At 44.9% G+C, this 27966-nt stretch overlaps 1 protein-coding gene across 2 annotated transcripts; it reads right to left on the bottom strand.

The window, feature by feature from the left end:
• Nucleotides 1-751: 751 nt before the first annotated feature.
• Nucleotides 752-27106, bottom strand: kctd5b (potassium channel tetramerization domain containing 5b). Of its 2 annotated transcripts, XM_070545569.1 has the most exons (7): nt 26706-27106; nt 20138-20246; nt 17276-17367; nt 17062-17157; nt 16755-16859; nt 2419-2544; nt 752-885 (listed from the first exon to the last, which is right to left on the bottom strand). In XM_070545569.1, the coding sequence occupies exons 1-7, from the start codon at nt 26925-26927 to the stop codon at nt 856-858; spliced, it is 780 nt and encodes a 259-aa protein (XP_070401670.1). In that variant the 5' UTR covers nt 26928-27106; the 3' UTR covers nt 752-855. The 2 variants fall into 2 exon arrangements, with proteins under 2 accessions (XP_070401670.1, XP_015818868.1); XM_015963382.3 differs by lacking the exon at nt 16755-16859.
• Between the last annotated feature and the right edge of the window lie 860 nt (nt 27107-27966).

The raw sequence follows: 27966 nt of genomic DNA, 5'->3' as shown, positions 1-27966 counted from the left end.
GGCCCATGTTCAGAGCTGGATTAATGAAATTCTGAGATTAAAGTTATTTTAAGAAAGAAATCTGCTTTAGCCTTGGATTTACTGTGACTAGCCGTTAGCTTATCAATCTAATCCAAAATAAGAGGTTGTTCAGGAAGTTATTTATAACTTCCTCATTTCCTGTTCACATTAATTAATTTTAAAAGATCTGAACCGCCCCTTTAAATCCTAGTTTACTCATTACGAGCCAACACATTGACATTATAATTCTCTCATATTTAGAGGGTGTGAATAGGTTAAATACCCAATGCCCCCACAGTTCTCCTGATGAGACATCTACTTAAATTAAACATCTAATGAAATGTGTAGTTTAGCTGGGATCCCAGTAAAACTGAAATCTTTTGTTAACCACTCAGTGTTTTTGCAGTTAATCTAGTATTAGTTTAACTCATGTGAATACACCGTTCCCTTGTTTTTATTCTGTGTTAATGTCATAAAGAACACGTTGATCCCTTACAAGACTCTTGAGTTAACAGATAGAAGCATCAACTCATCTGATGAACCTGAGTGAATCTGTGGCCTTAAAGGACGGCGGCCGTGTATTGTAGCAGAAAAAAATCTGAAATTTTCTCACTATCAGATAACAGAAAAAAAGATCCAGTTTAAATGTACAGGCACAAACTGTCAGTAAACAGGCTTTTTACATCCAGAAATTAAAACAAAAGTGGAGGGAAGACTTAAAATAAACAGCCAAAAAAAGCCCCCCCCCCCCCCCCCCCAAACCCCTTATTTTAAGTCTCCATTGTGCTGAGTGTTCTTCCACAAAGATGATACGTTTGCATCGTAACACCTGGAGCTCGTAATACTGAGTCCTGCTCACATCCGTGAACCGCGCTCCTGAAGAATCTGCAGACAAAAGAAAATCATCACAGCATTATTGGGCTGAAGACTTGTTAAATAATCTCCTACATCTAGCACAGCTTTGCATTTAGCTATAGCGATCTGTACATTTAATTACAATAAATTATAGCAATGAAATAAAACCTAATGTTTTAAATTACTTTGACAGTAAACCAGGAGGTGGTGTCCTCTGCCTTTTCTCTTTATGGGGCAGAGCTAATCACAAAGCAGCAGCTGATGATGCAGCGTCTGCACTAAACACGGCTGCAAGCATGTCAGTTATTACAGAGGTCTTCCCGTCTGGTTTCAAAGAGAGCTTCACCTGCAGCCGAGCTCCCAGCATCAGCACCAACCATCTCGAACATACTCCGCTCCAAAGCTGGTTTACAGCCTGGCTTCTGTTCTTTTGCATATCTCACATCAGCTCTTGTTGTCTTTGAAAACAAATGGGACGCACCTTTTTTTGGGGGGGGGGGGGGGTAAAAGCATGAGAGGAAATGGAGAGTGGATGAACTAAGGAGGTTTGGTGCAGGGGAGACTACGAGCAGTTGAGCGCTCACCAGTGAGTCACAAGTGCTCGACCTAATCAGAGTCATTCATTTCATAATCCGTCTCTTCGTCCTCACTCTGAGCAACGTGCAGCATGCAGACGGCACGGGAGGAGACAAGAAACGTGTTGTAAAAATGAAGAGGCCACGTTTTAGGTGAGGAAATCAAAACAAAACTAAGAGGGACAACGAGAGGGAGATCATGTCATATTTCAGCACAAATCATAAATGATCAAAGAATAACCAGTCCTTCCTTCCTTTCAGGGGATGGCACCTTAACGTGGACAGGCCGACCTGAGCTTTCAGTCTGAACCTCTAAAAGGCAGCAGACGCTGCCAATAGCTCCACTAACCTGCAGACCTGCTCTCTCGTACTGATTGCATGCAAACCAACTGTTGCAAAGGTTGATGAAAGATTCAGTGAGTTAAACATTTTTGTTTAAGTCACATTTGACACTACTGTCAGTCTCAGATGACATGTTTATTTAGCAGCGGAACCTGGAACAGCAAAACGAAGCACCTCCTGTGCACCCTGGGGTCGGTCCTGTTAATCCCTACAACATATAATAACCGACAGCAGTGGAAACGCTACAAAATGAGAACACATGAACCTCTATGAGATTCGCAGACTGGAGCTGTTTTAAGATGGCTGTAGGACATACATATTTATCCAGATCTAGGCTGTTCGGGATCTGCAGCAGATAAGAAGTATTAATAATATTAATGCAAAAGCACACTTGGAAATGACCTAAATACCCACGTATGTGTTTTTCTAGTTTTTTTAGTCTAAGTTAAATATTTCAGCTCATTTTTCTACGGAGGAGTTTAATATGAAATGTGTTTATGTAGTTAGCAGACGCTTTTGTCCAAAGTGACTTAGAAGTAAAATATCCTCTATAGTAGCTTTTTATCAATAAACTAGAGGTGCTTTCATTAAAAGAACTCGGGTGTTTGCTAAGGACGAATTTCTGACCCCACACACACACACACACCTTGGCCTTCTCACTGGGCTCACTGTTGGTCCCATATGATTGATTGTGCAGCTCCTTGGAGACGACACACAGGAACTCAGCTTGGTCTTCGTTTCCGTAGTTGTAAGAAGAGCCGATGCTGACCAGCTAGAGAGACACACGGGAACAGAGAAGCTGGTGTCAGAGTGAGATCCTAGATTATAACAACATCATGTAAAAAAAGAAAAGGTGTTGAAAAACCAAACGAGGAGCACAGAACAGGGTTCTGAAACGGCGTTCCACAAATTAGATCAGTTCAAACATAAGTTCTAACTTTGAGCTTTGAGGAACAAATTTGTTTTTTTCTTTTTCTACTTTATAATTAAAGGATATTAGTGTGTAATAGGGCATGAGTGACACAAATCCATCAACGGATTTATAACCAAGCAGCCATGGTTGAAAATGGCGACTACAACTGCAAAATAAGTTTAACCCCTCACTCAAAAAATACAAATGTTGAGGGTCTGACCTCATGAGGAAATTACTATGCAGTGATTTTCTCCAAAATGACTGTGCTTAAATTGCTCTGAAAAGCAAATAATCACATCAGCGCCAAGAAACTTCATTTCCCATGATGCTTTGCACACGGAAGCATTGTGATGACGTCACCGCCTAATACCAGAAACACGATCTGCGGGAGGCGGGAGCTTGGAGCTTTCCCGCGACTTCAAAGACTATAAATCATGAATGAGACAAAGAAACCTCGTTCTTTTGCCCAGGATACCTGGCGGTGAGGACACGCTTGTCGAACGCTCCGACTTCTTTGAGCACGCGGAAGCTCTAAGAGCCAAGTTGAGCCCACGGGACCGCTGATCTGCTCGTTTCTGCTCCCCTCCAGCTGATGTTTGAGAACACAGAACCCGCGGAGGGAAACAACAACTCCATCCAGCTCTCAGAAACGCTGTAAGTTGTCAAACTCAGCCCAAAAGGAACTTCGTTTTCTTTGTGTCCAGCCGTGGAGAAACACTCGTGGAGCCAAACAACGGAGAAAGCATCAAACCGGCGGATGACGCTGAAAACTGCGGAGAAACACGGAGAACCGTCAAATCAAAACAGTGAGGGACGCTTCACTGTTCTGGTGATCAGAAACTCATCTCTTTCTCTCATTCTTTCCTTCTCCCGTTTCCTCTATAGTCTCAAATAAGCAATAAACCGCGTCTATTGCTTAAAAAGTAGCTTCGTGTTTTCCTCTTTCGTCCCAAACACGTCCGTCGGGTCATTTTGAAGAATAAACTGCTTATTGATCATTGTTTGGTATCTTAAAATGGTTTCTGTCATGGCCAGGCTGAAACTAAAAGATATTAATTTGTGATTAATCTTTTGTGTTGTTTCATGATCTTTTGAAATGTTTTGAGTGATTTAAGGTTAAGTTACTACTGATTCTAAGTGCTTTGGAAGTTAAAGTGCAAGTTGCCACCCACACTTTAGCCAGACAAAGGGGTCAGCCATCTTGTATTCAAGACTCCATTTTGAATCCATACACACGCACACACACACACACACACACACACACATACACACTACTCCTTTGTGAGAACAAAGGACCCCATTCATACATCCTCCATCACATGCAAACACATCCATCTTCAATCATATCACACGGTTATTATTCATCTATTCCACTGTTTATTCATTTGACAAATTGTTAATTAAATGTTATAAAATTCAGATTTTTGTGTCCAGTAGCTTTGTTGTGTCGAAGAGAAGTCTCTGCTCCAAGGATTCTACGAACTTCAAGAAAGACTGATAAGAGTTTTGGATTCAATTTTTCCCCGGAAAAAGGGGAATGGTGCCCCGTATATCTAAGAATATCTTAATTAATTAATAAATCAGTAAATATTTACATATTTACAGAATTTATTGAAGAATCCAAAAGTAAGTTAACGCTTGCGAATTGTTCGCTCCTAATAACCCCAACATTTTATTGGTGCAGCCCGCGTGAGGCTTGGATACACAGAGATTTCTATCCGGCACAAACAAACAAATAAATCCAAAGAGCTTGAATTAAAAATAATCCGTTGTTCAGCCTTGAACCAGCAACAGAGTGGTGCTGATTTCGCTGAGCAGGAAGCTGCATCGAACTCTCACCAGTAACTCAGTGCTTCTTTAAAGGTGCAACGTGTAAATTAATTCTGGTTAACCTTTTAGGTTAAAATTCAGCTTTTCCTTAAAGGTGCAACGTGTAATTAATTCTGGCTAACCTTTTAGGTTAAAATTCAGTTTTTCCTTAAAGGTGCAACGTGTAATTAATTCTGGCTAACCTTTTAGGTTAAAATTCAGTTCCTCATTAAAGGTGCAGCGTGTAAGTAATTCTGACTAACCCTTTTAGGCTAAAATTAACTGCTAATTTAGCGACTTTAACTCACAGTGGCTATTGTAACTAACTGAAACCTTCACTCAAAGACTGATAACACCTTGTTTGCTAATATTCTGAAGGAATAACTAGCATATTTAACACTGCAAGTGTTGTAAGACGTTGCTACGGCAACGCACCAGCTTTTGCTAAAATACTGAAAGGAATAGTATTTTAGGCGTTAGTCACGGCAGTCCGTGCAATTTTAAAACGCTAAAACCTGTGCGCACAAAGGTTAATTTAGTGTTTTTCTGCTACAAAACTAGCAGTTGCTGCCAAAAGGTGCAGCTTTGAGCTATCTGCAGAAGCTCTACTAGGCTATTTTTGGTTCGGTTGTTAAAATGGAGGGACAGAGTAGTGAACTGACCAACTCCCAGCAACCAGGTGGCGCTGCGGCCCACGACTATGAACCTGGCCTACTTTCTGGACAAATATTGTCCAAACTGGTCGCGGTTGCTCGAGAACCCAACTACCCTTCTAGGGATTTCACTGAAGAACAGCGTAGCGACGAGCTAGAAGCTGTAATTGATCAAATAGAAAACCCGGATGGTACAAAACCAATCCAGGTTCACTTAGCTAAGTTAGCCTTGATCCTCTATCAGAGAGAACTCCAACATGATCGAGAGATCATGAACCTCCAGAGTATGCTAGCTGAAAAACAGCGAAATGGAAGGCTGATCGAGGAAGACGACACCCGCACCGATTCTGGGGAAGATGGGGAGGAGACCCCGCCCCCCTCTGCTGATGACAACAGACAGTGGGAAGGGGGGAAACACCAGGACTCTCTGGACGGACGCACGCCGCAGGGGAGAGATGAAGCTCATCTGTTCCAACCTTCGGCCCCGTTCCCTACACACACTATAGGGCATTCAGGACCACCTAGGGGCCGAGAGCAGTTCACCCTCGAATCCCAGGTTGGACCCTCATCTTCACGGCCTTCTCAATCAGTGAGAAGTCGACCAGCTGAGCGGCACCTCTATTTAGACCGCTCCCCCAGTCCACGAAGGGTGCAAGGTGCCGATTGGGGTTATGCACCCCAAGCTGCACCTCAACCATCCACCCATCCTAGCTACTCCGGTATTCGGCATGCCGATAACCAGCTGCATGACCAAGCATCATACGCCAGTCCGTACCCGGACAGAGCGTATTACGCAGAAGCCCCAGTTGAAAGACGCAGGCTGCACTACGCAGACGTGCCCCGGGAGGAGGACCTCCCAAGACACCCACGTGACGTGCCAGCAGCCCGCCACAACATGCCGAACCCCGATTTGGGCCCCAGGAGTCAACATTGGGAGCCCAGAGCACACCAGCGATATCCAGCGCCTTCTGAGACAGACCGTGGGTCAGAGTCAGAGGATGACGCGCCGTACCGTGAGTCAGGGCTCCGTGTACGTCAAATTGAATCGCTAGCTAAAGACATAGAACGCTTTGATCCTAACACCAATGAATCCAACGTCGACGATTATCTCAGGGAGATAGAACGTTGTCTGCTTGATCTTCCAGCACCCTCTTCAAGGGAAAAGCTCAAGCTAATTTGGAAAACCACATCTAGAACGGTGCACGGTTTCATGGAAACTCTACCATCTGACATTCGAGATCGGTACTCCTCGCTCTGCCGAGCGTTGAGAGATGAATACGCCACGTATGCAGACTCTGCGTCAGCTACAATGGGGGCCTTCTCCATCAAACACGGGAGGAACGAACCCCCCAGAGAGTATTATCGCCGACTCAAAAGTGCTTATTTCCAAGGTCGAAACGGCCCTGGGCTCGAGGAAGACCCTGCCTTCAGATCCCTGTTCATTCACAACCTGCACGAGTGTGTTCGATCCGAAGTCTCAATGTATTGTCGGATGAAAAAACTGACAACTCAGGAGATTAGGAGATACGCTCAACAGGCTTGGGAAGCCGGCGGAAAGCCCCAAAAGCCTGACGCACATCACCGCGTCATGCACCTTGCTCCCGACGCCGAGCCGCGTTTGGAGCTCGAAGGCACAGAAGCTCCACCCACTAAGCCAAAATCTGCTAAACCTAGACCTGTTAAACCGCGAGAGCAGTCCCAATCTCCTCAACAGGGGAAGGGGGGTGCTGATTGGCCGCCTAGGTCTGGACAATCAGACAGGAAGTGGCCCAACCAAAACCAACGGCAGGTAGGTTGGAACAGTGGAAGGTTTAAGGAGCGCCGCCCACAGGTAGGTCCCGAACACAAGTCCGCAGGTGAGTACTTGACCAAAGCCGACCTCCAGGAGATGTTTCAGCAGTTCCTAGCTAAACAGAAGGAACAGCTGAGATCTGCAGGAGAGACCCCTGCACCAAAGTCTTCTTCTAAGAAGCCAGACCCAGAGCCAACGTCCGCATGACTAGGCGTGGCTCAACCTCCCAGCGTGGCCAGGACCTACCTGATCAGCTGGGGGAACACTACTGGTAGATCACAGGAGTCTCCTGAAATCTACCCCCCAGAGAAACCTGATACTAAATTTCTGAAGTTCCTTGGTGACTTAACAAACCATGATCATGCTCGCCGTTTGTACTGTAGCACCAACGTAGGTGGGTGCATACAGGTTGATGCTCTGCTGGATACCGGCTCAGAAATCACCCTGATGTGCTCCACATTGTTCCATCGCGTGTCTGACACCATGCGGTCGCTCGGGAAACCAGTCCAGGTAGAACCCTGTGACCTGAAAATCACCAGCTACACCCAGACCCGGGAGTGTATCACTCACCGGGCGTGGCTGGATATCACCTTCCAAGACATGACTCTGGTTCACCCGTTTTATGTCTGCCAGCTAGACACTGAACCACTTCTCATTGGTCAGGACCTGCTTGAACGTCTAGCTCCCCTCATCGACTGCCAGAAGGGTCAACTGTGGGCCCAGGTGGACACACCTAAGCCCTGGAACCCAGATAGCAGCCGACCATCCTCCATTCTTGAGGTCAGCATAAGTGAGCCGCAAAACCCTTGTTCCAAGGTCATGCCCCTCCCTACGGCTCCCACAGACGATGTCCGCCTGCAAAGGCATGAAACCGCTCCTGGAACTCCGTTCCGCACACATTCATCTTTTCTCTGCTCGCTGAAGAACGTCAGCCTGCAGCCATATGCACCACACATAGTTGGTGGTCTTACCATCAACTGCACCCACATCTCAGATGCTCGCCTTGCTCTTTGGTCTGAAAAGTCAGCCATCAGCCAGCAGACGTTTGAACACCTGCGTCAGAAGGACCCCCTTCTGGTCAGTGTGACACGTAGCCATCGGCTCTTGTCACCTACTTGGCCGCAGAGGCTCCTGAAAGCGCCAGAGGTCTGCTCTCTGACTATCCAACTTGGAGCAAGACAGCTCACACATACATTCAGCATCATACCACAGCTTGATCCACCTGCACTCATTGGAGCAGATCTGCTGGTTCGACTCGGTGCCCAGCTGGACACTTGCAATCAAGTCCTTTGGGCCCGAGCCACACCATCCTCTGAGCCTCGCTCAGAAGGCCCTGAACACTTGCTGTCCGGTCAGGCCATTCCACAGGCCTGCCGTGCAGTGGTTGAAGCCAGCACGGTTCTGCCCCCATTGGTCAAAGGGGTGCCTGTTCGTCTGACTCTGATGAAGCATCAGAAGCTGCCAGGCACACAGGCCTTCTTCCAGCCATCACCGCACTTCTTGGAGCTCAACTTAGCCGTCTGTGGCACGCCACTCTTGGAGCTGAACAATCGTTCTGCCTACTTGTTGGTCGAAAATCCGACCCGGAGTCCTATCCACATGCCGGCAGGAAAGCCCTTGGGCATGCTGATAGATAGCTCATTCCATGACTTCGAACTGTCAGTCCCCGTGATCGGACAACTTCCGTTGTTCTTGAACGACAGACAGGTTGGTGTAGACACATTCAGTACTTTCCCTTCACAAATGATTACCATCAAGCGGCATGAAGCCCTTCCTGAGGAACCCATTTGCAGTGCAACCTTAGATACTGACGGTGGTCAGTGTCTAACGGTTTTTGCAATAAATACTCAACCCTCTGAGTCACCGGCTGAAAGCCCCGAACACCAGAGACCCTCCTCCTCTGAACCTTATGACGGCTTCGAGGCCGAAGTCAGCCAGCAGCTTGACAAAGCGGATGCGCTGGAGTCAGAGGAGCAGAGAGCAGAGCTTAGAAGCCTGTTCTACGAGTTTCAGTCCGTCTTATCCAGGGACTCCCTGGACTGTGGACTCACAAACCTGCATACGGTTCGCATTCCAACGAACCCGAATGCCCCTCCTACTTTTGTACGTCAGTACAAGATTCCCCTCGCTGCTTATGAGTCGATCCAGGAGATCCTCGATCAGCTGAAGGAGAAAAACATCATCAGAGAGTGTAACTCCACTTACAACTCTCCCATCTGGCCGGTTCTGAAACCGACTGGGAAATGGCGTCTCACCATAGACTATCGTGCACTGAACAAACAAGTACCTCTCTCCAGGTGGCCTATGATCCATTTAGATCAGGAGCTAGCCAGAGTCAGAGATGCTCGTTTCTTCTCTACGGTTGACGTAGCCAACGGCTTCTGGACCATGAAGGTTGAGCCGGCGGACCAGTATAAACTGGCTTTCTCCTTTGGAAATCGCCAATATACTTGGAACCGCTGCCCCTTTGGCTACTCTAACTCACCTGCCGAGTTCAACATCTTCCTCCACAAAGCCATGTCAGATGCTGCTTCCAGAGGGAACCTCATATATGTCGATGACATCTTGATGAGGAGTCGAACCTTCGAGGAGCACCTGGCCGAACTCCGTCACGTGCTGCAACAGCTCGCTGATGCCGGAGCTAAATTGGCGATTCTCAAGGGACAGTGGTGTCGAACCAAAGTGGAGTATGTTGGACTGCTGGTTGGCCCTAATGGAGTCGAGCCCCAAGCGGGACGCATTAGAGCCATTCAGGACATCAAAGCCCCAGCTAATCTGACTGAACTCAGGAGCTTCCTCGGAGTCTGCAACTACTCCAGGCAGTTCATTGAGGAGTACGCTGAAATAGCGAGGCCCCTCACCGAGCTACTTCGGAACGACACACCTTTCGTGTGGGACAGACCCCAAGAACACTCCTTCCAGTTCCTAAAACAGAAGTTGGCGTCCGCACCCTGTCTGGCTTACCCAGACAAGGATAAAGAGTTCTACATAGAGGCTACTTTCTCCTCTCACTGCCTGAGCGCTGCTTTGAAGCAGAAACACGATCAGGACATGAGAGTTGTGGCATACGCCAGCATGCCTCTGAGCAAGGTGGAACTCCAGTTCTCAGACTGCGAGAGAGCTCTCCTCTCTACAGTCTGGGCCGTCGAACACTTTCGTAGTTACATCGGTGGACAGAAAGTGATCATTGAAACGTGTCATCAGCCTGTTACCTTCCTAAACAGCCAGCGTCTGCGCGAAGGAAGAGTGTCAAACAGCCGCATTGCGACGTGGATGATGGTGCTCCAAGGATACAACATTGAGGTCAAGTATGGTCAGAACACCAAGCTAGCGCTAGGACAAGGGCTAGCAGGCTGCCAGCACTGTGACTCTGACTCCGTCATGGGCCCCCTGGACACACCTGCCGCAGTCTACCCAACCGCATCCAATCATCGCTACTTTGATGAGAATGTTTGCCAAGGGCTTCCGAAAGTTTACACTGATGGATGCTCCTACCTTCACGAAGGCCAGCTCCGTGCTGGGGTTGGAGTCGTTTGGGTGGACTGTGACACTAAGCAACCAAATCACTACCGGTTGGGCCAAAAGTCTAGTCAGTACGCCGAAATTGCTGCAGTGTTGATAACCCTCCAGCAGGCTGCAGCCTTGGACATCACTCAAATCGTCCTTTGCTCTGATTCAAACTACGCTAGACACAGCTTCATCTCTCACTTCCCCATGTGGAAGGAGAACCACATGAAAAACGCCAGGAACAGAGACGTGAAACACTCGGAGTTATTCCTAGCGTGTGATCTGCTCACCACTGAGAAAGGCATAATGGTCTACTGGAAAAAGGTCAAAGGTCACTCCAGGACCCTAGGTCCAGAGAAAGATGGTAATGACGAAGCTGACCGCCTTGCTAAGCTCGGTGCTGACCAGGGAACCTGCTGGGAATTCAAAGACGAGTGGCTTCCACCCAAGGCCGTTCACGAGGTCTGCGCGATTACTCGTCGCCATGCTAAACAGGCAGACGAACCTCGGACCGTTGAGGTACCCGTGTTTCTAGGCAGACAACCACATGACGCGGACCTAGTCACCATGCAGGAACAAGATCCTGACCTGAAGCTCATCCGCGAGCTTCTCCAAAAGGGCCCGATGTCTAAACAACCGTCACCACCTATTGGTGCAAGCCAAGATTTGGTAAACCTGCATCGTCAACTCACGCACCTGAAACTACAAAACGATTTGTTAGTTTACATGCGTGACGATCACAGCCCGCCGCGCTGGGTTGTTCCACTCGACCACAGAGGAGTGATGCTTGCCTACGCCCACGACACTCCGGTTGGAGGTCACCGCGGAGCAAAAGCTACCCTCGCGTCACTGACAGAAGTAGCATATTGGCCGTCGATGTCCAAGGACGTACACAGCTATGTCCAAGGCTGCCTCATCTGTGCCCAGTTTCAACCCTCCCAGCCGCTTGCTAGAGCACCACTGCAACGCAGGGGAATAACCTTCCCTTGGTCCCACCTGCAGATCGACTGGGTTGGACCGGTTCCCAAATCGGCAAGAGGAAACAAATATATGCTAACTGTAACTTGCAGTTTCACAAAGTGGGTGGAATGCCTTCCAGCGCCAAACGATACAGCCGTCACAACCGCTGTACTGCTGATTAACCACGTTTTCAGTCGATGGGGACTTCCACTCTGCATTGACTCTGACCGGGGAACTCATTTCACATCCAGTGTAATGACGTCCCTGTTTGAACTTCTGGGAGTGGAAGTGAGATTCCACCTCCCCTATCACCCACAGTCATCCGGACAGGTCGAACGGATGAACCGCACGGTCGTCTCTATGCTCAAAAAGTACGTCTGCTCCACTGGGAAGGACTGGGACGTCAAGCTCCCTCTGGTCCTGATGGCCATACGGTCCACTCCACAGCGATCCACGGGGGTTACGCCCTTTGAGATGATGACCGGCAGACTGATGACTCTACCACTGCACCTCCTGTATCACCCAGAGGATGTCAGTGTTGCCACTGCCTATACCGCTCATCAGTATGTGGCAGACTTGAAAACACACCTCAGAGCTACGTTCGCGCACGCTCAGAAGAAACTGGAGACCAACGTAGAAGGCGCTAAGGCCTACTACGACCAAAAGACAACCAGCCGCGAATACGAGGTGGGTGACAAAGTATTCTACTTTCGGTTCGCCCAACCGGCACGCAAAGCTAAGAAGTTCCTGCCCCGCTGGTCAGGACCATTTGAGATCGTGGCAAAACTCTCTCCAGTTGCATACAGGTTACGCATCACCAAAGCGAGACAGGAGCCTGTCTACAAATGGGTGCATGCAAACCAAATCAAACCCTACGTCAAACCATCCCCGCGGGTACAGAGACCAGACTCCCCGCAGGAGGTAGACGTAGTCGCTACATAGTTCTATGCATGGAAATGAAAAAGGGGGGGAAGTGCACGTTTAACCCACTAACATGTACTAACCGACAAAGAACCAGCCCCCCCCCCCCCCCCGCCGTCACTTTCACTAACCAAGAGAAACTCCTTCCTAGACCGCTAACAGGAAGTACTTACTAAAACCTTACAGGGTACTCTTGTAACTGTCAACCTACATTCTGCTCTGATTAATGAATCTCTACGTGCAATCAAGACTTTGTCTGAAACCATACATCAGGATATTGTGTACACATGAGTGGTGAGAGATTTGATGCAGGACCTGCTCAGGGAAGTAAGTTCCACGCTGGACAGCTTGGTTGAAAGTCGTATTTCCCCGTACTTGGTACCACTGGACCTGCTCAAAGTTAGCTTGACAGCTGCTACCCCTCTACTGTGCACCTTTCATAAATCCACCTAGCGTACAGCCTAGGCAGTGCAATTCCCATTCATGGTGATGCAGAAAAATTAGAACTCGGTTTCCTGTTATGTTCCCATGATTGTGACACCTCACATCTATAGGTTTAAGTCGATGCTAACATTGGTATTTGAAAGGACGGTAGGCATTTCCACCTTGAACTAGAAACCTGGCACTCCATCACCTCAACCTCGAACAGCATGACTCAGAGATTGAGATCATGGACGCTTTCCAGGGTTATAACTTTACCATCGATTTAGAAATTGACCAACAATTACTGATTGAAGGAACCAAATTTGCTGAGTTCACACAAAACCCGCGTGAACTTACTTTGACGCCCAAGACGCTACATTGACACAGATTATACGACTTTAATCTGCACATTGGTCGCCCTGGGGATGGGATGGCTCATCACGGCCGTGATAGCTTATTCCGCCTACAGGCGTGTTAATAAACTCCAAGATAAGATGCACTTGCTCACCTACGGTGTGCCTCGTGACCGCGTTCGGGGAGAATCCAAGCGTGAATGTACCACACCTGTCTAAAGGGGGTGAGCAACATTTTCTTTATTATTTTGTAACCCTAAGAGTAGTTCTCACTTTAGTCTACCTCACATTTTTATCTGAGTGTTGCATTATGTCACATTCTTTATAAGCTACACACTGAATGTATGACCTAAGAATGTATTTTATGAGACCTCAAGGTTGCTATGAATTTTCTTGGATGTTATGTGTTATATGTTGTTTTTTTTTTGGGTTTTCTGTATTTTTGTTTCGTACTTGGTCACATATTAACTAGTGGTTATGTGCCGGCCCAGCTCAGTCTGTCAATGACTCTGTCTGACGCACCAGCACATTGTAGTACCTCTTAGTTTTATGGTCCTTGTTTTAGCCCAAAGACTGTCCTGATCCACCCTTTGGACCAAAAAAGGGGGGAATCTTGGGACCACATAGGTCAATGCGCGTTTGCGAACTATGGACCTCGTACATCACCGCGTGCTCCATAAACTGAACTGTATGGCCGGCGGTGAGATGCCTTTGTGTCCACTCGTGGAGTTAACCGCCCACCGACCTTCCTCCTTCTACACTACTACCTCTCGCATGGACGACATCATCATTGCGTACCACCTGCGTGAGTGGCTTCTTCTCGTTATGCGCGTTGGGGACTATCCCGTTTCCTATCCTCTTTGTGCCTGACCAGGATCAAAGACCAAAGGCGCCAGGATCCAAGACAAAGACCAAAGACAAAGGCGTCCAAGGAGACCAACGTCCTAAGGGACAAACCCACCTGTGCTTCCGACAATCAAGTCGACCTACGTTCATGAGGAACAAACCCATCTGTGCTTCCGACGATCGAGCTTTGGGCGCGATCCCCGAAACCAAAAGGGGGAATGTTGAGGGTCTGACCTCATGAGGAAATTACTATGCAGTGATTTTCTCCAAAATGACTGTGCTTAAATTGCTCTGAAAAGCAAATAATCACATCAGCGCCAAGAAACTTCATTTCCCATGATGCTTTGCACACGGAAGCATTGTGATGACGTCACCGCCTAATACCAGAAACACGATCTGCGGGAGGCGGGAGCTTGGAGCTTTCCCGCGACTTCAAAGACTATAAATCATGAATGAGACAAAGAAACCTCGTTCTTTTGCCCAGGATACCTGGCGGTGAGGACACGCTTGTCGAACGCTCCGACTTCTTTGAGCACGCGGAAGCTCTAAGAGCCAAGTTGAGCCCACGGGACCGCTGATCTGCTCGTTTCTGCTCCCCTCCAGCTGATGTTTGAGAACACAGAACCCGCGGAGGGAAACAACAACTCCATCCAGCTCTCAGAAACGCTGTAAGTTGTCAAACTCAGCCCAAAAGGAACTTCGTTTTCTTTGTGTCCAGCCGTGGAGAAACACTCGTGGAGCCAAACAACGGAGAAAGCATCAAACCGGCGGATGACGCTGAAAACTGCGGAGAAACACGGAGAACCGTCAAATCAAAACAGTGAGGGACGCTTCACTGTTCTGGTGATCAGAAACTCATCTCTTTCTCTCATTCTTTCCTTCTCCCGTTTCCTCTATAGTCTCAAATAAGCAATAAACCGCGTCTATTGCTTAAAAAGTAGCTTCGTGTTTTCCTCTTTCGTCCCAAACACGTCCGTCGGGTCATTTTGAAGAATAAACTGCTTATTGATCATTGTTTGGTATCTTAAAATGGTTTCTGTCATGGCCAGGCTGAAACTAAAAGATATTAATTTGTGATTAATCTTTTGTGTTGTTTCATGATCTTTTGAAATGTTTTGAGTGATTTAAGGTTAAGTTACTACTGATTCTAAGTGCTTTGGAAGTTAAAGTGCAAGTTGCCACCCACACTTTAGCCAGACAAAGGGGTCAGCCATCTTGTATTCAAGACTCCATTTTGAATCCATACACACGCACACACACACACACACACACACATACACACTACTCCTTTGTGAGAACAAAGGACCCCATTCATACATCCTCCATCACATGCAAACACATCCATCTTCAATCATATCACACGGTTATTATTCATCTATTCCACTGTTTATTCATTTGACAAATTGTTAATTAAATGTTATAAAATTCAGATTTTTGTGTCCAGTAGCTTTGTTGTGTCGAAGAGAAGTCTCTGCTCCAAGGATTCTACGAACTTCAAGAAAGACTGATAAGAGTTTTGGATTCAATTTTTCCCCGGAAAAAGGGGAATGGTGCCCCGTATATCTAAGAATATCTTAATTAATTAATAAATCAGTAAATATTTACATATTTACAGAATTTATTGAAGAATCCAAAAGTAAGTTAACGCTTGCGAATTGTTCGCTCCTAATAACCCCAACACAAATAACACAAATAAATGAATTTATACTGAAGAAATGTAAAAGATAAACAAATAAACAGTGTCACAAAAACACAAAGTTGAGTTATTGAAGCAGAGTAATAAGATCACTGATTCAGTCTAAAACAAAATTAAACAGAAACCATCCAGCAGACAGAGAGATCCAATTAAACAGAAGTGCAGGGAGTACCCACAAACACACATGCTGGTTAAAGTTCATTCGGACGGGTGGATTTGACTCGGTGCAACTTACATCTGGTCAACAAGTCACTCATTCTGAAGCTATAAAGTTTAAAATGTGTATTTTGGAGCAAAATTCTGACAAAACAACAATTTCTTTCTATGCTTTCATTATTTGAGATCAGAACTAATAACCAGGAGTTAAAATATCCCACAAAAACAAATCTAGAAGATTTAACATGCTCAAAACAACAAGCAGAACATCTGTGAGCTTGGTGAAGAAAACACCCTTCACACAACCACCAACATGAGGGGGGGAAGGAGAGCAACTCCTACCACTGAATATTGTGTGTGTGTGTTGCAGACTACATGTGTACTGAGGTACTGACTGTACCCAGGTGTGCATGTTCAGACTTGCATCGCCTCATTAGTCTCTGCTGCTGGATACTTGTTAAGCTGCCTTGCTAGGCTCAAGCGACAACGCCACAAAGACGACCCTGTAGACTCCGCTAGCTACTGCCACTCGCTGCAAATTCAAATTGTAACTCTCAGTGGAAGCCTCTCCTGTGCTGACAGAGGAGCTTCAGTAGCCCCCTGGTTTCCTGTCTGACGTGTGCGAGGACATGAGTGGTATTTCTGCTCCGATGGGTGATGAACCCATCCCAAATAATCCCATAATTATTTAACCCCTAAGGCAACCATAATGCTTTAAAACGACTGGAGAAAAATCACAGACCAGAACAAAAAGTGCCGGGTTTCTTTTGCTTCACTAGTGAGCAAGCAGTACACATCAACACTGAAAAAAATAAGCTCAAGAAAGTAAACAAACAAAACAAAATAGCTGTGTGTGTCTACTTGGGACAAACAACGGCCAAAAGGGTGTGTGTATGGACAATATGGGGACCATGCAAGTGACCAGCCCGTGGACAAAAATTTGTGGGACACACCTCTCCGCTGTTGTTTGGCAAAGCAGACTCCTCTCCCTTCACCTCCCTTGACACAATCAGCAGAAACTCTGACTGGTGGGCCCGCCCGTAACCTATACTGACAAGCTGCAACAACCAATCAGAGCACAGAAGGCATGCCCGGATCATGTATGCAGACATTTGAGAAAGATCCCGAGTTGCTGTTTGTTTTGTTCAAATTCATTTCTAATATGAAGGATTGGAACTTTGTGGGTCAACTTGAGCACAGCAGGGTGGGTGAAGCACGACAGGACGACTGCTGATGCAACCCTGCTGGGAGGAGATTTACCTGCTCGAACTTCCAGCCATCAGACATGGTGGACACCATCTGTGTCAACTCCTCCTCCTGGCACTGCAGCACCCGATACACATGCTTCACTGGAACCTGACACAAACCAAATGAGATGAAGATGGGACGATTTTAAACCTATTTTGTATGAATATAGGAATTGTGACACTTAGATCTTTGGAAAACTGGTGTGTCTGCAGAAACTGGAACATACCTGGGATGTTTTGCAGTCACGCTCCCTGATCTTATCCTTGATGAGCTTTATTAATGATGTGATGTTATAGAACTCTGCTTCTTCCAGCACACCTAACAGGAGCAACAAACATCTCATTCCCATGTAAAAAAAAACAGAACCACGGCTATGAAATGATCCAAAAGTATCTAAGTGGTAATGTTACATTTAAAAGTTGTCCTTATAACTTTTCCTAAACCAAAAGGTGAATTCAAGACTTTCCAGATCCTTTAATTGGTGACAATTTACACTCAAGACAAACTGAACTGTACATATATGGCCTAGAAATCTAAACCGTCTGCAGCAGAAGAAAAATGATTTTGCTTTGCATGGCAGTCTAGCCTCACTCCATTGGACTCTCTGTGGCCCTGGCCAGTCTGGAGGCATGCCAGCCACAGTGCTCTATCCGTCTGGTGGGTCAGCCACAGTTCTTTATCGGTGTGGTGAACGACTGCTACTGAGCAAACCTAAGATGGTGACTGCTTGTTTGAAATAGCTTTGGCATCAACTTTGGACCATTTAGAATTTGGTTTCTCTTCGAGTAAAGAGCAGATAGATACTTAAATCCTTTATTAGAAAAAAGGATGCATTTGTGTTTTCTTTGAGCGTATGGTGGACTGCCCCGTTGACTGACATCCGTAGCAGTGAGTACGTCTCGTTACTTGTTGTCTGATAGCATGTAGAGACCATTTGAAAGACAACCGTAGATCCCGCCCTACAACTGAGAGCTGTCCATGGGTCGTGGCAAGACTATTCACATACACTCTCTGGCCACAATTATTGGTGCCAGACAGGCTGGTCGGAGTATTTCAGAAACTGCTGATCTTCTGGGATCGTCACACACAACCATCTCTAGGTTTTACAGAGAATGGTCCGAAAAAGAGAAAACACGCAGTGAGCTGCAGTTCTGTGGGCGAAAATGCCTCGTTGATGCCAGAGGTCAGAGAAGAATGGCCAGACTGATAGAAAAGCAACAGTAACGCAGATAACCACTCGTTACGCCCAAGGTATACAGAAGAGCATCTCTGAATGCACAACACATCAAATCTTGAGGCAGATGGGCTACAGCAGCAGAACACCACACCTGGTGCTGCTCCTGTCAGCTAAGAACAGGAAACTGACGCTACAATTCATGCAGACTCACCAACACGTTGCCTGGTCTGATGAGTCGATATCTGCTGCTGCATTCAGATGGTATGGTCAGAATTTGGCATCAACAACATGAAAGCATGGATCCATCCTGCCTTGTATCAACAGTTCAGGATGGTGGTGGTGTAATGGTGTGGGGGACATTTTCTCGGCACACTTTGGGCCCCTTAGTACCGATTAATCATCGTTGCAACACCACAGCCTACCGGAGTATTTTTGCTGACCATGTCCATCCCTTTATGTCCACAGTGTGCCCATCTTCTGACGGCTACTTCCAATAGGATAATGTGCCATGTCATAAGGGGCGATGGTGGCACAGGAGTTAAGTGCTCACCTGTAATCGGAAGGTTGCAGGTTTGAGTCCTACTCAGTCTGTCGCTGTGTCCTTAGGCAAGATATTTAACCCACGTTGCTACTGGTGGTGTTCGGAGGGACCGGTGGCGCCAGTGTACAGCAGACTCGCCTCTGTCAGTGCGCCCCAGGGCAGCTGTGGCTACAATGTAACTCATCACCACCAGGGTGTGAATGTGTGTGTGAATGACTGTTGTTAAGCACCTTATGAGGTTCCAGGACTCTAGAAGGCGCTATTTCATATTCAGGCCATTTACCATAAGGCTCGAATCATCTCAAACTGGTTTCTAGAACATGACAATGAGATCACTGTCCAATAGATGACCTTTGAGATGTGGTGGAACGGGAGATTTTCATCATAGATGTGCAGCCGACAAGTCTGCAGCAACTGTCTGATGCTTTCATGTCAATATGGACCAAAATCTCTGAGGAATAGTTCCAGTACCTTGCTGAATCAATACCATGAAGAATTAAGGCAGTTCTGAAGGCAAAAGGGGGTCCTGTCCGGTACTAGCAAGGTGTACCCAATTCAGTGGCCAGTGAGTGTATATAGGATGGCTTGCCAGGCTAGTTTATACATGCTCTGAACTATTGCACTTCCTCTTCTCGCAAAGTTAATGTATTGTATTATGCCAGTTAAAAGTTTCAAGTGCTTTATTAAAAATGTACTCATTTCCAAAATCCTGAAAATACAAAACACTTTTTTCAAAAGTTTTTAATTTGCAACAATATATTCTTTTAAGCCAGTATTTCACCAAACGACAGAGAACAAATAAATAAATCATGTCAGTTTTATGTTGGACACAGTAAACTGACTTGCCAGTTTACACAAGACATCGGACGTATTTTGCAAACAAGCGGTGAAAGTCGTGTGACTGTCACACAATTCTTTGTTGCAATTCAGTTAAAAGTGTCTCATGGATAAACTAATGTCATAATGTAACCTTGTATGTTCCCATCACGTGGAAATTAGCTCTTGGCCACAATCCAGCATGTTTACAATCATGTTTTGAACATCAAAATGCCACAGATTTGTTGCCAGTTCCTCAATTTACCTCACAAACACTCCACTTTCAAAATCACAGAAAAAAGGCCCAGATGGGTCTAGATGCAGGTAATGACAGAAACCACTGAGTCATACTTGTATGTCTGGATTTTTATTCACAAAAATGTTCAAAGAGAAACGGCAAAGTCTAGTGACTCGTGCAAGAAAAACATTTCACATGCTGTTCACCATCAGCAGCTGCAGCCCAACGAGACCACGGCTTTAGTTTTACTAAAGTGTTTTCGGTTGAGTTTGTTTTATTTTTGTGCTGGAGTGAAACTGAGGGTCAGAATAATTACCTTCCTCTGCCAAGTCCCTGTTAAGCACCAGTTTGCCATGCCTCAAGTAATTAAGCACCGGCCCGAAATATGTAGGGTCTCTGTCAATGAGATAGGCACCAGTTTCATCCTGAGAAGCAGAAAACACAAGAATTAATCATGCTGCCATTTATGTTTGAACGAACATTTCAGCATTTGCGTCTTCTAAAAGTGAGAGACCTTTATGGCAAACTATTTTCTGAAGTGTCACTGCTTCGTTTATAGATGTCCATCAGGAAAGCAGACCCCTGCAGTAATCAAAACATTGTCTTGGACAGAAACAGCTCCCACTACAGAAAACTCAAGGGATGAGAAATTTGAGGTCAGCTCCTGTGCCAATGTTCTCTACAGAGGCGGAGATGACATGCTCACACGGCGCCACACACACATCCGCTTTGGGAAATCACTTGGGTATTATCACAGGCCTTGGGTTTCACCCTGATTCCTGCACAACCGCTGGGTATTCCCTTATTTCTGTGCTGTGATTAGACCGTCTTTATCTCTCGCGGGGGAAGAGCAAGCTAACACAATTAGAGCAGAACAGAAAAAGATTTGAAACAACCGACTGATCCCACTGAGGGGACTGGGAGGTAGCACCTTCACTTACCACCATTAATTAGCCTCATCTGGAGTGTTATGGGGTTAACCCTTCACATACTCATAAAAGGTGGTTTGTGCAGATGTCAAGCCTCATTTAGTGAGTCAAACAGCTCCACATTTGATGAGCCTCGGTGTGAGGAAAGGCCTTAAGCAAACTTTGTACAAATCCTCAAATGCTTTTGGATATTTGTCCTCAGCAAATATTTCTGATGCAATCTGTGACATTAAGAAAGGACAACTGCTATGGTCACACTTTCATGACCAAGCACACAGCTGTGCCCTCACCAAGAGATGCATCTACTGTCCACAAATGAGTTCAGCTGAAAACCCATTAATCTCTCCAATAATGAGGCAAGTCCCAGTGCATTTCTCTTTGTAATGAATCGGAGTCCTCTTGGCAGGCTGACCTGTTTTCTAAGGCAAAAATATTTCACTAGAGCCCAGAGGAGCTCTATTCTGGTCCTGATGCCTTGTGTCAGTGTCTTAAACTTCTATAAGCACAAGTTCAGATGGGTCTGACCCAGGACGTAAACAAGGTCAACCCGAGCTAGGGTAGATTTATTCACTCTTTCAAAATTCAGATGCCTGCAATAAGCTGAACATAAAACTGTTGCTTGCAAACTTGAAAAAAATAAATGTGCCCTTAAGCAACTCACTATAAACACACATTAACCCTTTGATGCATAATGGTCACTACAGTGGACAGGTACTCAAAATTGTTATTTATTTATTTTTGCTATTAAGCACAGCTGTTGAAGACTTTATTGCATGTGAGCCCCTCCATTTGGACTTCAGTAAGTCAAGCCAACATATTTCATGTTCAGAATGCATGCTGTCCACTGAGATGGACATGTAATAAAGTATTTGTAAATTAACAAAATGGTACAAACATATTTGTTGAAATTTGTTTCATTCACACCTAAAGATGAACGAAAAAAATTGTTTAAAAAATCATGGTTGAAGATTTCATAATTCATGCATCAGAGGGTTAACCTGTGTTATTCTGTGTTAGTGACAGAATGTTTATTTTTAATCACGTTTTGCTTCTGAACGTTTTTTCCATAAAGGTCTCACACCAAATAGATGCACATCCCAACAGTTTTCTTCCTAAATTGGCACGCTGGCTTGTAGCAGCAGGAAAACTACAGGCAAAAAACAGGAAGTTGCATAAATGTGTGACGTCTTATTTGATCAAAAATGGAATCCCTGTTTGACAAACCAACTTTATCTCTTGGACAAAAGAGCTATTCAACATCTTTTCCCAACTCACTGGAATGAATTTCCATTACGTCATCTGGTAAAGACCAAAAAAGAAAAGTTTGCAATTGTGTTAATGAAAAAGTGACATTTATATCATAACAGCGTGACACTCATACATAAAGTTGTGTCCTCTTTCTCAACAGTCACCAAAAAATGTCAGTAGACTGTTTAATGGAGGTTATGATTGTGAACAAATGTGCAGTGAGAGAAACTGTGGTAAATGTAATTATAGTACTAAGCTTTAGTGCTAACTGGAAATTTAATTCATATTTGTTAAGTAAAAATAAGCCTTGTGGCCTTTAGGCCTCCTGACCATGATGGCCTTTCAATTATTTCATTTACATTAAGATATTTTGTTTTTATGATTGTTTCATGACTTTAGTTTTGTTGATCTATTTGTGATTTTTCTTTCTGAAGAGCCAACTTAATATTGGGCACTTTCATGGGCAGACCAATGCTGCTCCCAAATCTTATTTCAATGTAAATTTACATTTCTGAAAAGTAGTTTTAATGCTTTAAAACATTGTCAATTAGATGTTTTTATCCACCCATTTTTTATTCAATAATTGTTGAGTTTATTAAAAAAAATTTACTAAATGTGATTATTTGAAAAGGTAATAAAGCTTAATAAAAAAAAACTTGTTCAAATGAAAAGTGTGATTTTAAAACAGTGCTGTGCACAAGATTAGGATTCAACAGTTGGTTCAAATTAGTGTTCAAAAGCAAATTCAGGTTCAGAAATGTTGTACAGCAGTAGCTCAGGAGGTAGAGACGGTTGTAGGACCTATCCCCGGCTCCCGGCAGAGAATGCTGCTATTGTGTCCTTGGGCAAGGCAACTAGCCCCTTGTGCCTACTGGTGGTGGACAGAAGGACCAGTGGTGCCAGTGCTTGGCAGCCTAGCCTCTGTCAGTGTGCCTCAGGGCAGATGTGGCTACATTGTAGATCACCACCACCAGAGTGTGAATGTGTGGATGACTATGTTGTAAAGCACCTTAGGGTGTTCTAGGACTCTATAAGACACTATATAAAATACAGGCCATTTACAGTTTTTCTGTAGCATGCAAATAAGGTGGAAAACATCCAGCTATTGGCCATGAAAATCAGTCCAAAGATTAAAAAAAATTGGCAGCACATATTGGCCATTGGCTGACCATGACCTCCACATACCAGCATCTGTCCATTTCTAGACACATAGCTTTAGGATGACGTAAAGAATTTCTGCTCTTTGGGTTTTCGCTGAGTCAAAATACGTCTTCCATCACATCCCAGGAACGATACAGCGGTGGTTGTCATAAAGACTTTTCAACACCATGAAACTGTCCCACAGCTATCAGAGAAACCAAAATGACTTATGGGAGAATTCCATGCTGAAATGTAGGTTTCACGATTCAGTACCATACTAGATTACTGTCGAAGAATAAAAAACACAACTAGCAGCAGAAAGATGCTGAGTGTGCACCCCGTACTTCTGCTAGCTTGCTGCCAGTTTGCCACCTAGCACAACTAAAAAAGAAAAACAGGTTTGTACAAAACTCTCCCAACTTAGCATAGAGCACAGTTCAGTGAGGGCCCTTGGGTTGACAGTGACTCAGTTCGGACAGATTACTGTAATCATAGAGGCTCTGAAGCAAGAGCATGTAAACAATGAGGACATAGTAGTACTTGGTTTCTAAACAAAAGGCTGTCTCTAGAGGCCAAACTGGGGGGAGGACTGGAGGGGTGGGAACAACGTTAGATTAAAAGTAGCTCATTGAAAAATTTGCACTTTTTGTTATTAGAAAGCTGAGCACTTCAGTGTTTAGAAATATATACATTATTCTGAACCTACCACATAAAATAGAAAATAGCTGCTAGATTGGTTAGGTAGGTGGTAGGTAATGTCCACAGTCAGGTGTAATATAGTATGCAGTCCTTTATATCTGTGACTGGAACCAAGACAAAAGCGGTTCTGACAGCGACTCAAGCCAAACCACAGATGAGTTAAGATGCACGTTAACACGACCGATTAGAAGGGAGGGTTCGCTGCAGAGGGAAATGTTTTGCATGAACCTCATCACTCTTTTCCAAAACACAATACATATCCTCCCACAGGAAATACCACAGTGGCCCACCCTTTCACCACAAAATGTCCAGTAAGGCTTTCTGCAGATGCATTAGCGATGAATGCCAACCCTCGATTTTAAACCAATCAAGACTATGTTTCCATGAGCGTGGCAGATGGTCAACAGTAATTAATAAAAATAAAGTAAATGCAACTGATATCAGGTGAAGCCACTCTGACGCCTATAATGAGAAAAGAATGAAGGCATTTTCTGCTATGCCTTCACAAGCCAAACAGCAGAAGCAAAGCTTAAAGATGTTGCAGTAGAGTCTGAGTCACATGACTTTGCCTACTTAGCCAAGTGGAAGCCTGATCCTTGTCGAGTATGAGAAGGCCGTCCCTCAGGAGGGGTAGAAGCAGTAATGGCAAAACAGGCCTTTGTGCTTTAAATTATACACACATTTCATCATAGATAGCATGGAAAACCTCTCATATCTTGACATGCGAGGCAATTCAATGAAAAAGGATGTACCACTCAAGTCTGGGAGACGCTTCGCCAATCCTTGAGACTAATGAGCCTTTTACGGGTAAATGATAAGCTACATTTAAAAGCTAAAGTGATGGTAGGAAGTCAAGGAGCCTGCACCGCAATGGAGGCAAACCCAAATTACTGAAACTTAGACACACATAGAAAAGAGTGAAAAACCTGTTACAAGTGAGCATGCTTAGAATAATCCGTCAGGGCACAGGAAGGTGTCTTAATCTCGTCAGTGAGACCAATAAAGACGATAAAATTAGACTTTGGTGAAACCTAATTGCTCAACAGCTCTCTGCTGTGTCGTGCTGAGCACCTACTGCAAGAAGACAGAGCGGAAGGGAGATGAAATTGCCGTTAAATATTTACGTAGCCTCCCACAGTGCACTCAGGCATGACGTAAAATGCAAACCCTGCATTAAATGCAGCCATTTTTCTCTCACACATGCTGCAAAGACAGCCTCCTTTGGCAGCACATGGCTATGAATAGGAAAAGGGTGAGATTGTGAAGGAACAAGAAATCTTTGTGATGGGTTGCTTGAAAAATTCATGCAGCTCTCAAAAGCAAGAGAGTTTGGTCTCTACTTGAGCGGTGCTGGGCAGGAATCTGTTTATTGGTGCATCTCCCAACTAACTGAACTTTTTTGACTAAATTGGTCAAATAAAAATTATACGGGAGTGAAAATTTAACTAAAACTACTTCTAAAGATCTGATTTTCTACTATTCGGGTGCTTCACTTCCACTGTAATCCACCTCAAAGTGCAAAATAAGCTCTAGTCTAGTCAACAACATGAATAATGCAGTTCTGCTCGAGTCCTGCTAAAGCACATCAGCCTGCATGACTGAGAAATGAACCACTCACAGCCTTTGCAGGGAAGCATAATATTACTTTCATCCAAATAAATAAGTAAATAAATAAATAAAGCTCTCCTTGCTGGCCCTGTCAGTCTGCATTTTGCACAAATCAAATGCAGCGAATCTATCTCACCCCAGATAAGGTGAACCCATGTTGATGAATACAGCAGGAGACACGCTAGCAAGTGATACGATATCGGATAATAATCTGCCCTGCTGTGGGAGCCCTCTCATCTTGGCCTGAGTGTGTGATGTACACTTAAGATGAGGATTTGAAATCCATCGCTGGGGGAGGATAAACCGACAAAACAAAAAACCAAGCTGATTATTAAGAGATTAAGATATTTGCATGAAAATATGAGATGAGCTGTGGCCTCAGCTTAGCGTTAAGAAGAGCAGAGGTGAAGATTAAAGTGTGCAAGCTTATTGAAACAATGAAAACAAAGGAAGGAAAGTGGACAACAGAAGCAGATGACATTTAGATGTATAGACAGACACTAATGTGGTGTGTATGACATTTTAGGGGCCTTGAAGCACTCAGCTGTTAGAATGAGCAGATGGCCAAACAGTGAGGCGTAGTATGGAGATCACTCAGGAGTAGGAATATGATTTCATCTCCCATCCCATTGCACCTGGTATTGTCCTGTGTACTCACAGGGAGGTTTACTTGCAGAACAAAGGGAAAGTCTACCTGCTGCAGAGCAAACGGCGTAAATGAACCACAGAAATGCAAATGCCCAAGACTTTATGCTGAGCTTTTGTGCTACTTCACACAGCCTGTACGGATGTATGTGATGTTTATTACCATTTCAAACTAAGGCAAACATTAGGTTTCTTTACTACCAAACTGCATTTTATTGCCTCATAAGCAGCAAAGTTTCCAACTGTGACTGGCGACCTGACGTTTCATCTCAAGAGGAAGCTGAAAATGAGAGATTGAAATCCAGCGCTACTGAATTTAGCCCCTGAAAAGAAAACCAGAGCAGACCAGCGGCATCAAATGTCATGTGGTGACTGTCGGAATCTAGCTAGCTATCGGGCTAACGTTAGCTAGCCATAGATTTTCGAATATCTCAAAAGTATTTTGACAAAAGCGTCTTTTTCTCAGTCAAAAATCAATGCAAGTCTATAGGGATTGGCATACGCGTTAGTTATTCTAGCTGTGGCAAACTGTTCGAAGTAAATGAAAGCTCATTCAGTAAAAATGTATTGAAATGAACTACGCTCCCGACTTAGCTGAACTAGCTTAGCGTTTACCTTGTCAGAGTCGAGCTCGGGGTCAGCTTGGCTCAGCCTGTACAGAAATGACTTCGGATCTCGACACAGCGTCTGTCTCGTCGTTAAAAAATACGTCCCGCCGACATTTAGTCGGATCCATTTGGACGCCCCGACACCAGCTGAAACGTTTCTGTCCCCCGGAGAATGGGCCGGATATCTGCGGTGACCGGAGCCGCTTGTCTCGCAGCTGTTCTCTGCCATCCCTCTCTCCTCTCCTCGCCTCCTCCGCCCAGGCTCTCTTCGGCTCGGCTGTGCCTGTGCGAGTGGCGGACAGGAAATATCGAAGCTGAAGCCGGTGACTAGGAGTCAGCCTGATCTACGACTCATGTAAATCAGGCTGCAAACTCCCCAGCCACTCCTACTCAGCCAGTCCGCCAGCTCCAACACACACTTGCATAAATTATTTGAGAGGAAACGAGGCCCTCCCCGGCTTGATCTCCTGACGCTTCAGTAAAGAGGATCTCTTGATCCCGCGTGCCAGTCAGTAAAGGTCACAGTACATCAACACGAACACGCGATCAATTAAAAAAAAGCATACTTTATAATAAACAAGACATGCGTAAAACTACCCAGTCTAATTTAGCTTTAAATAAAATTCCACAAGTTCTGATAATGGGTCGGTACTTTATTTACATGTTGCAGTGTGAGATCATGTCACCACCATAGACTGCTCTGTGTGTGGTGGCTGAGGCGGTCAACAGAAGACAGGACACGTGGTTTTCAATTGAATGCCTAAATCCCTACATGCTTTAATTACTGGACTACCAAGCATTAAGTGGAAAAAGTCATCATTCAACATCTACTGACCTAGCGAACAAATAATCAGAGAGAGAATGAACAAATTCGTTAAATTATCAGAATATGATTAAATCACTGAGCAAATAGAAAATGTATGATATAGTAAGAAAAAAGCTGTAAAATATTATAGTTTACAATAATTATTCACATTCAAAGGCTTTACATCTCGATACATACACAACATGGCCCCTGAACATGACTTCAATCCAAATATGATTCATATATTAGAATTTAAATAACACAGAATGAACTATAGGCTAAACAATAGCCTTCAATAACCTTATACAAGAATAAAAATACAAAAACTGTATCCTAGTATCATTAAATTACTCGCTTCAGATTCAATAATACATCATCTGTACATCACAGTTCAAATCAGTTACATGCCAGGTAGAGCATTTCATACACCATGTAACCGACTGCCACCCACTTGATTTAAACA

This window comes from Nothobranchius furzeri, chromosome 16 (assembly GCF_043380555.1).
Source record: "Nothobranchius furzeri strain GRZ-AD chromosome 16, NfurGRZ-RIMD1, whole genome shotgun sequence".
NCBI lineage: Eukaryota > Metazoa > Chordata > Actinopteri > Cyprinodontiformes > Nothobranchiidae > Nothobranchius > Nothobranchius furzeri.
Note: the sequence above shows the minus strand (reverse complement) of the source record. Positions and strands in the feature narration are given on the sequence as shown.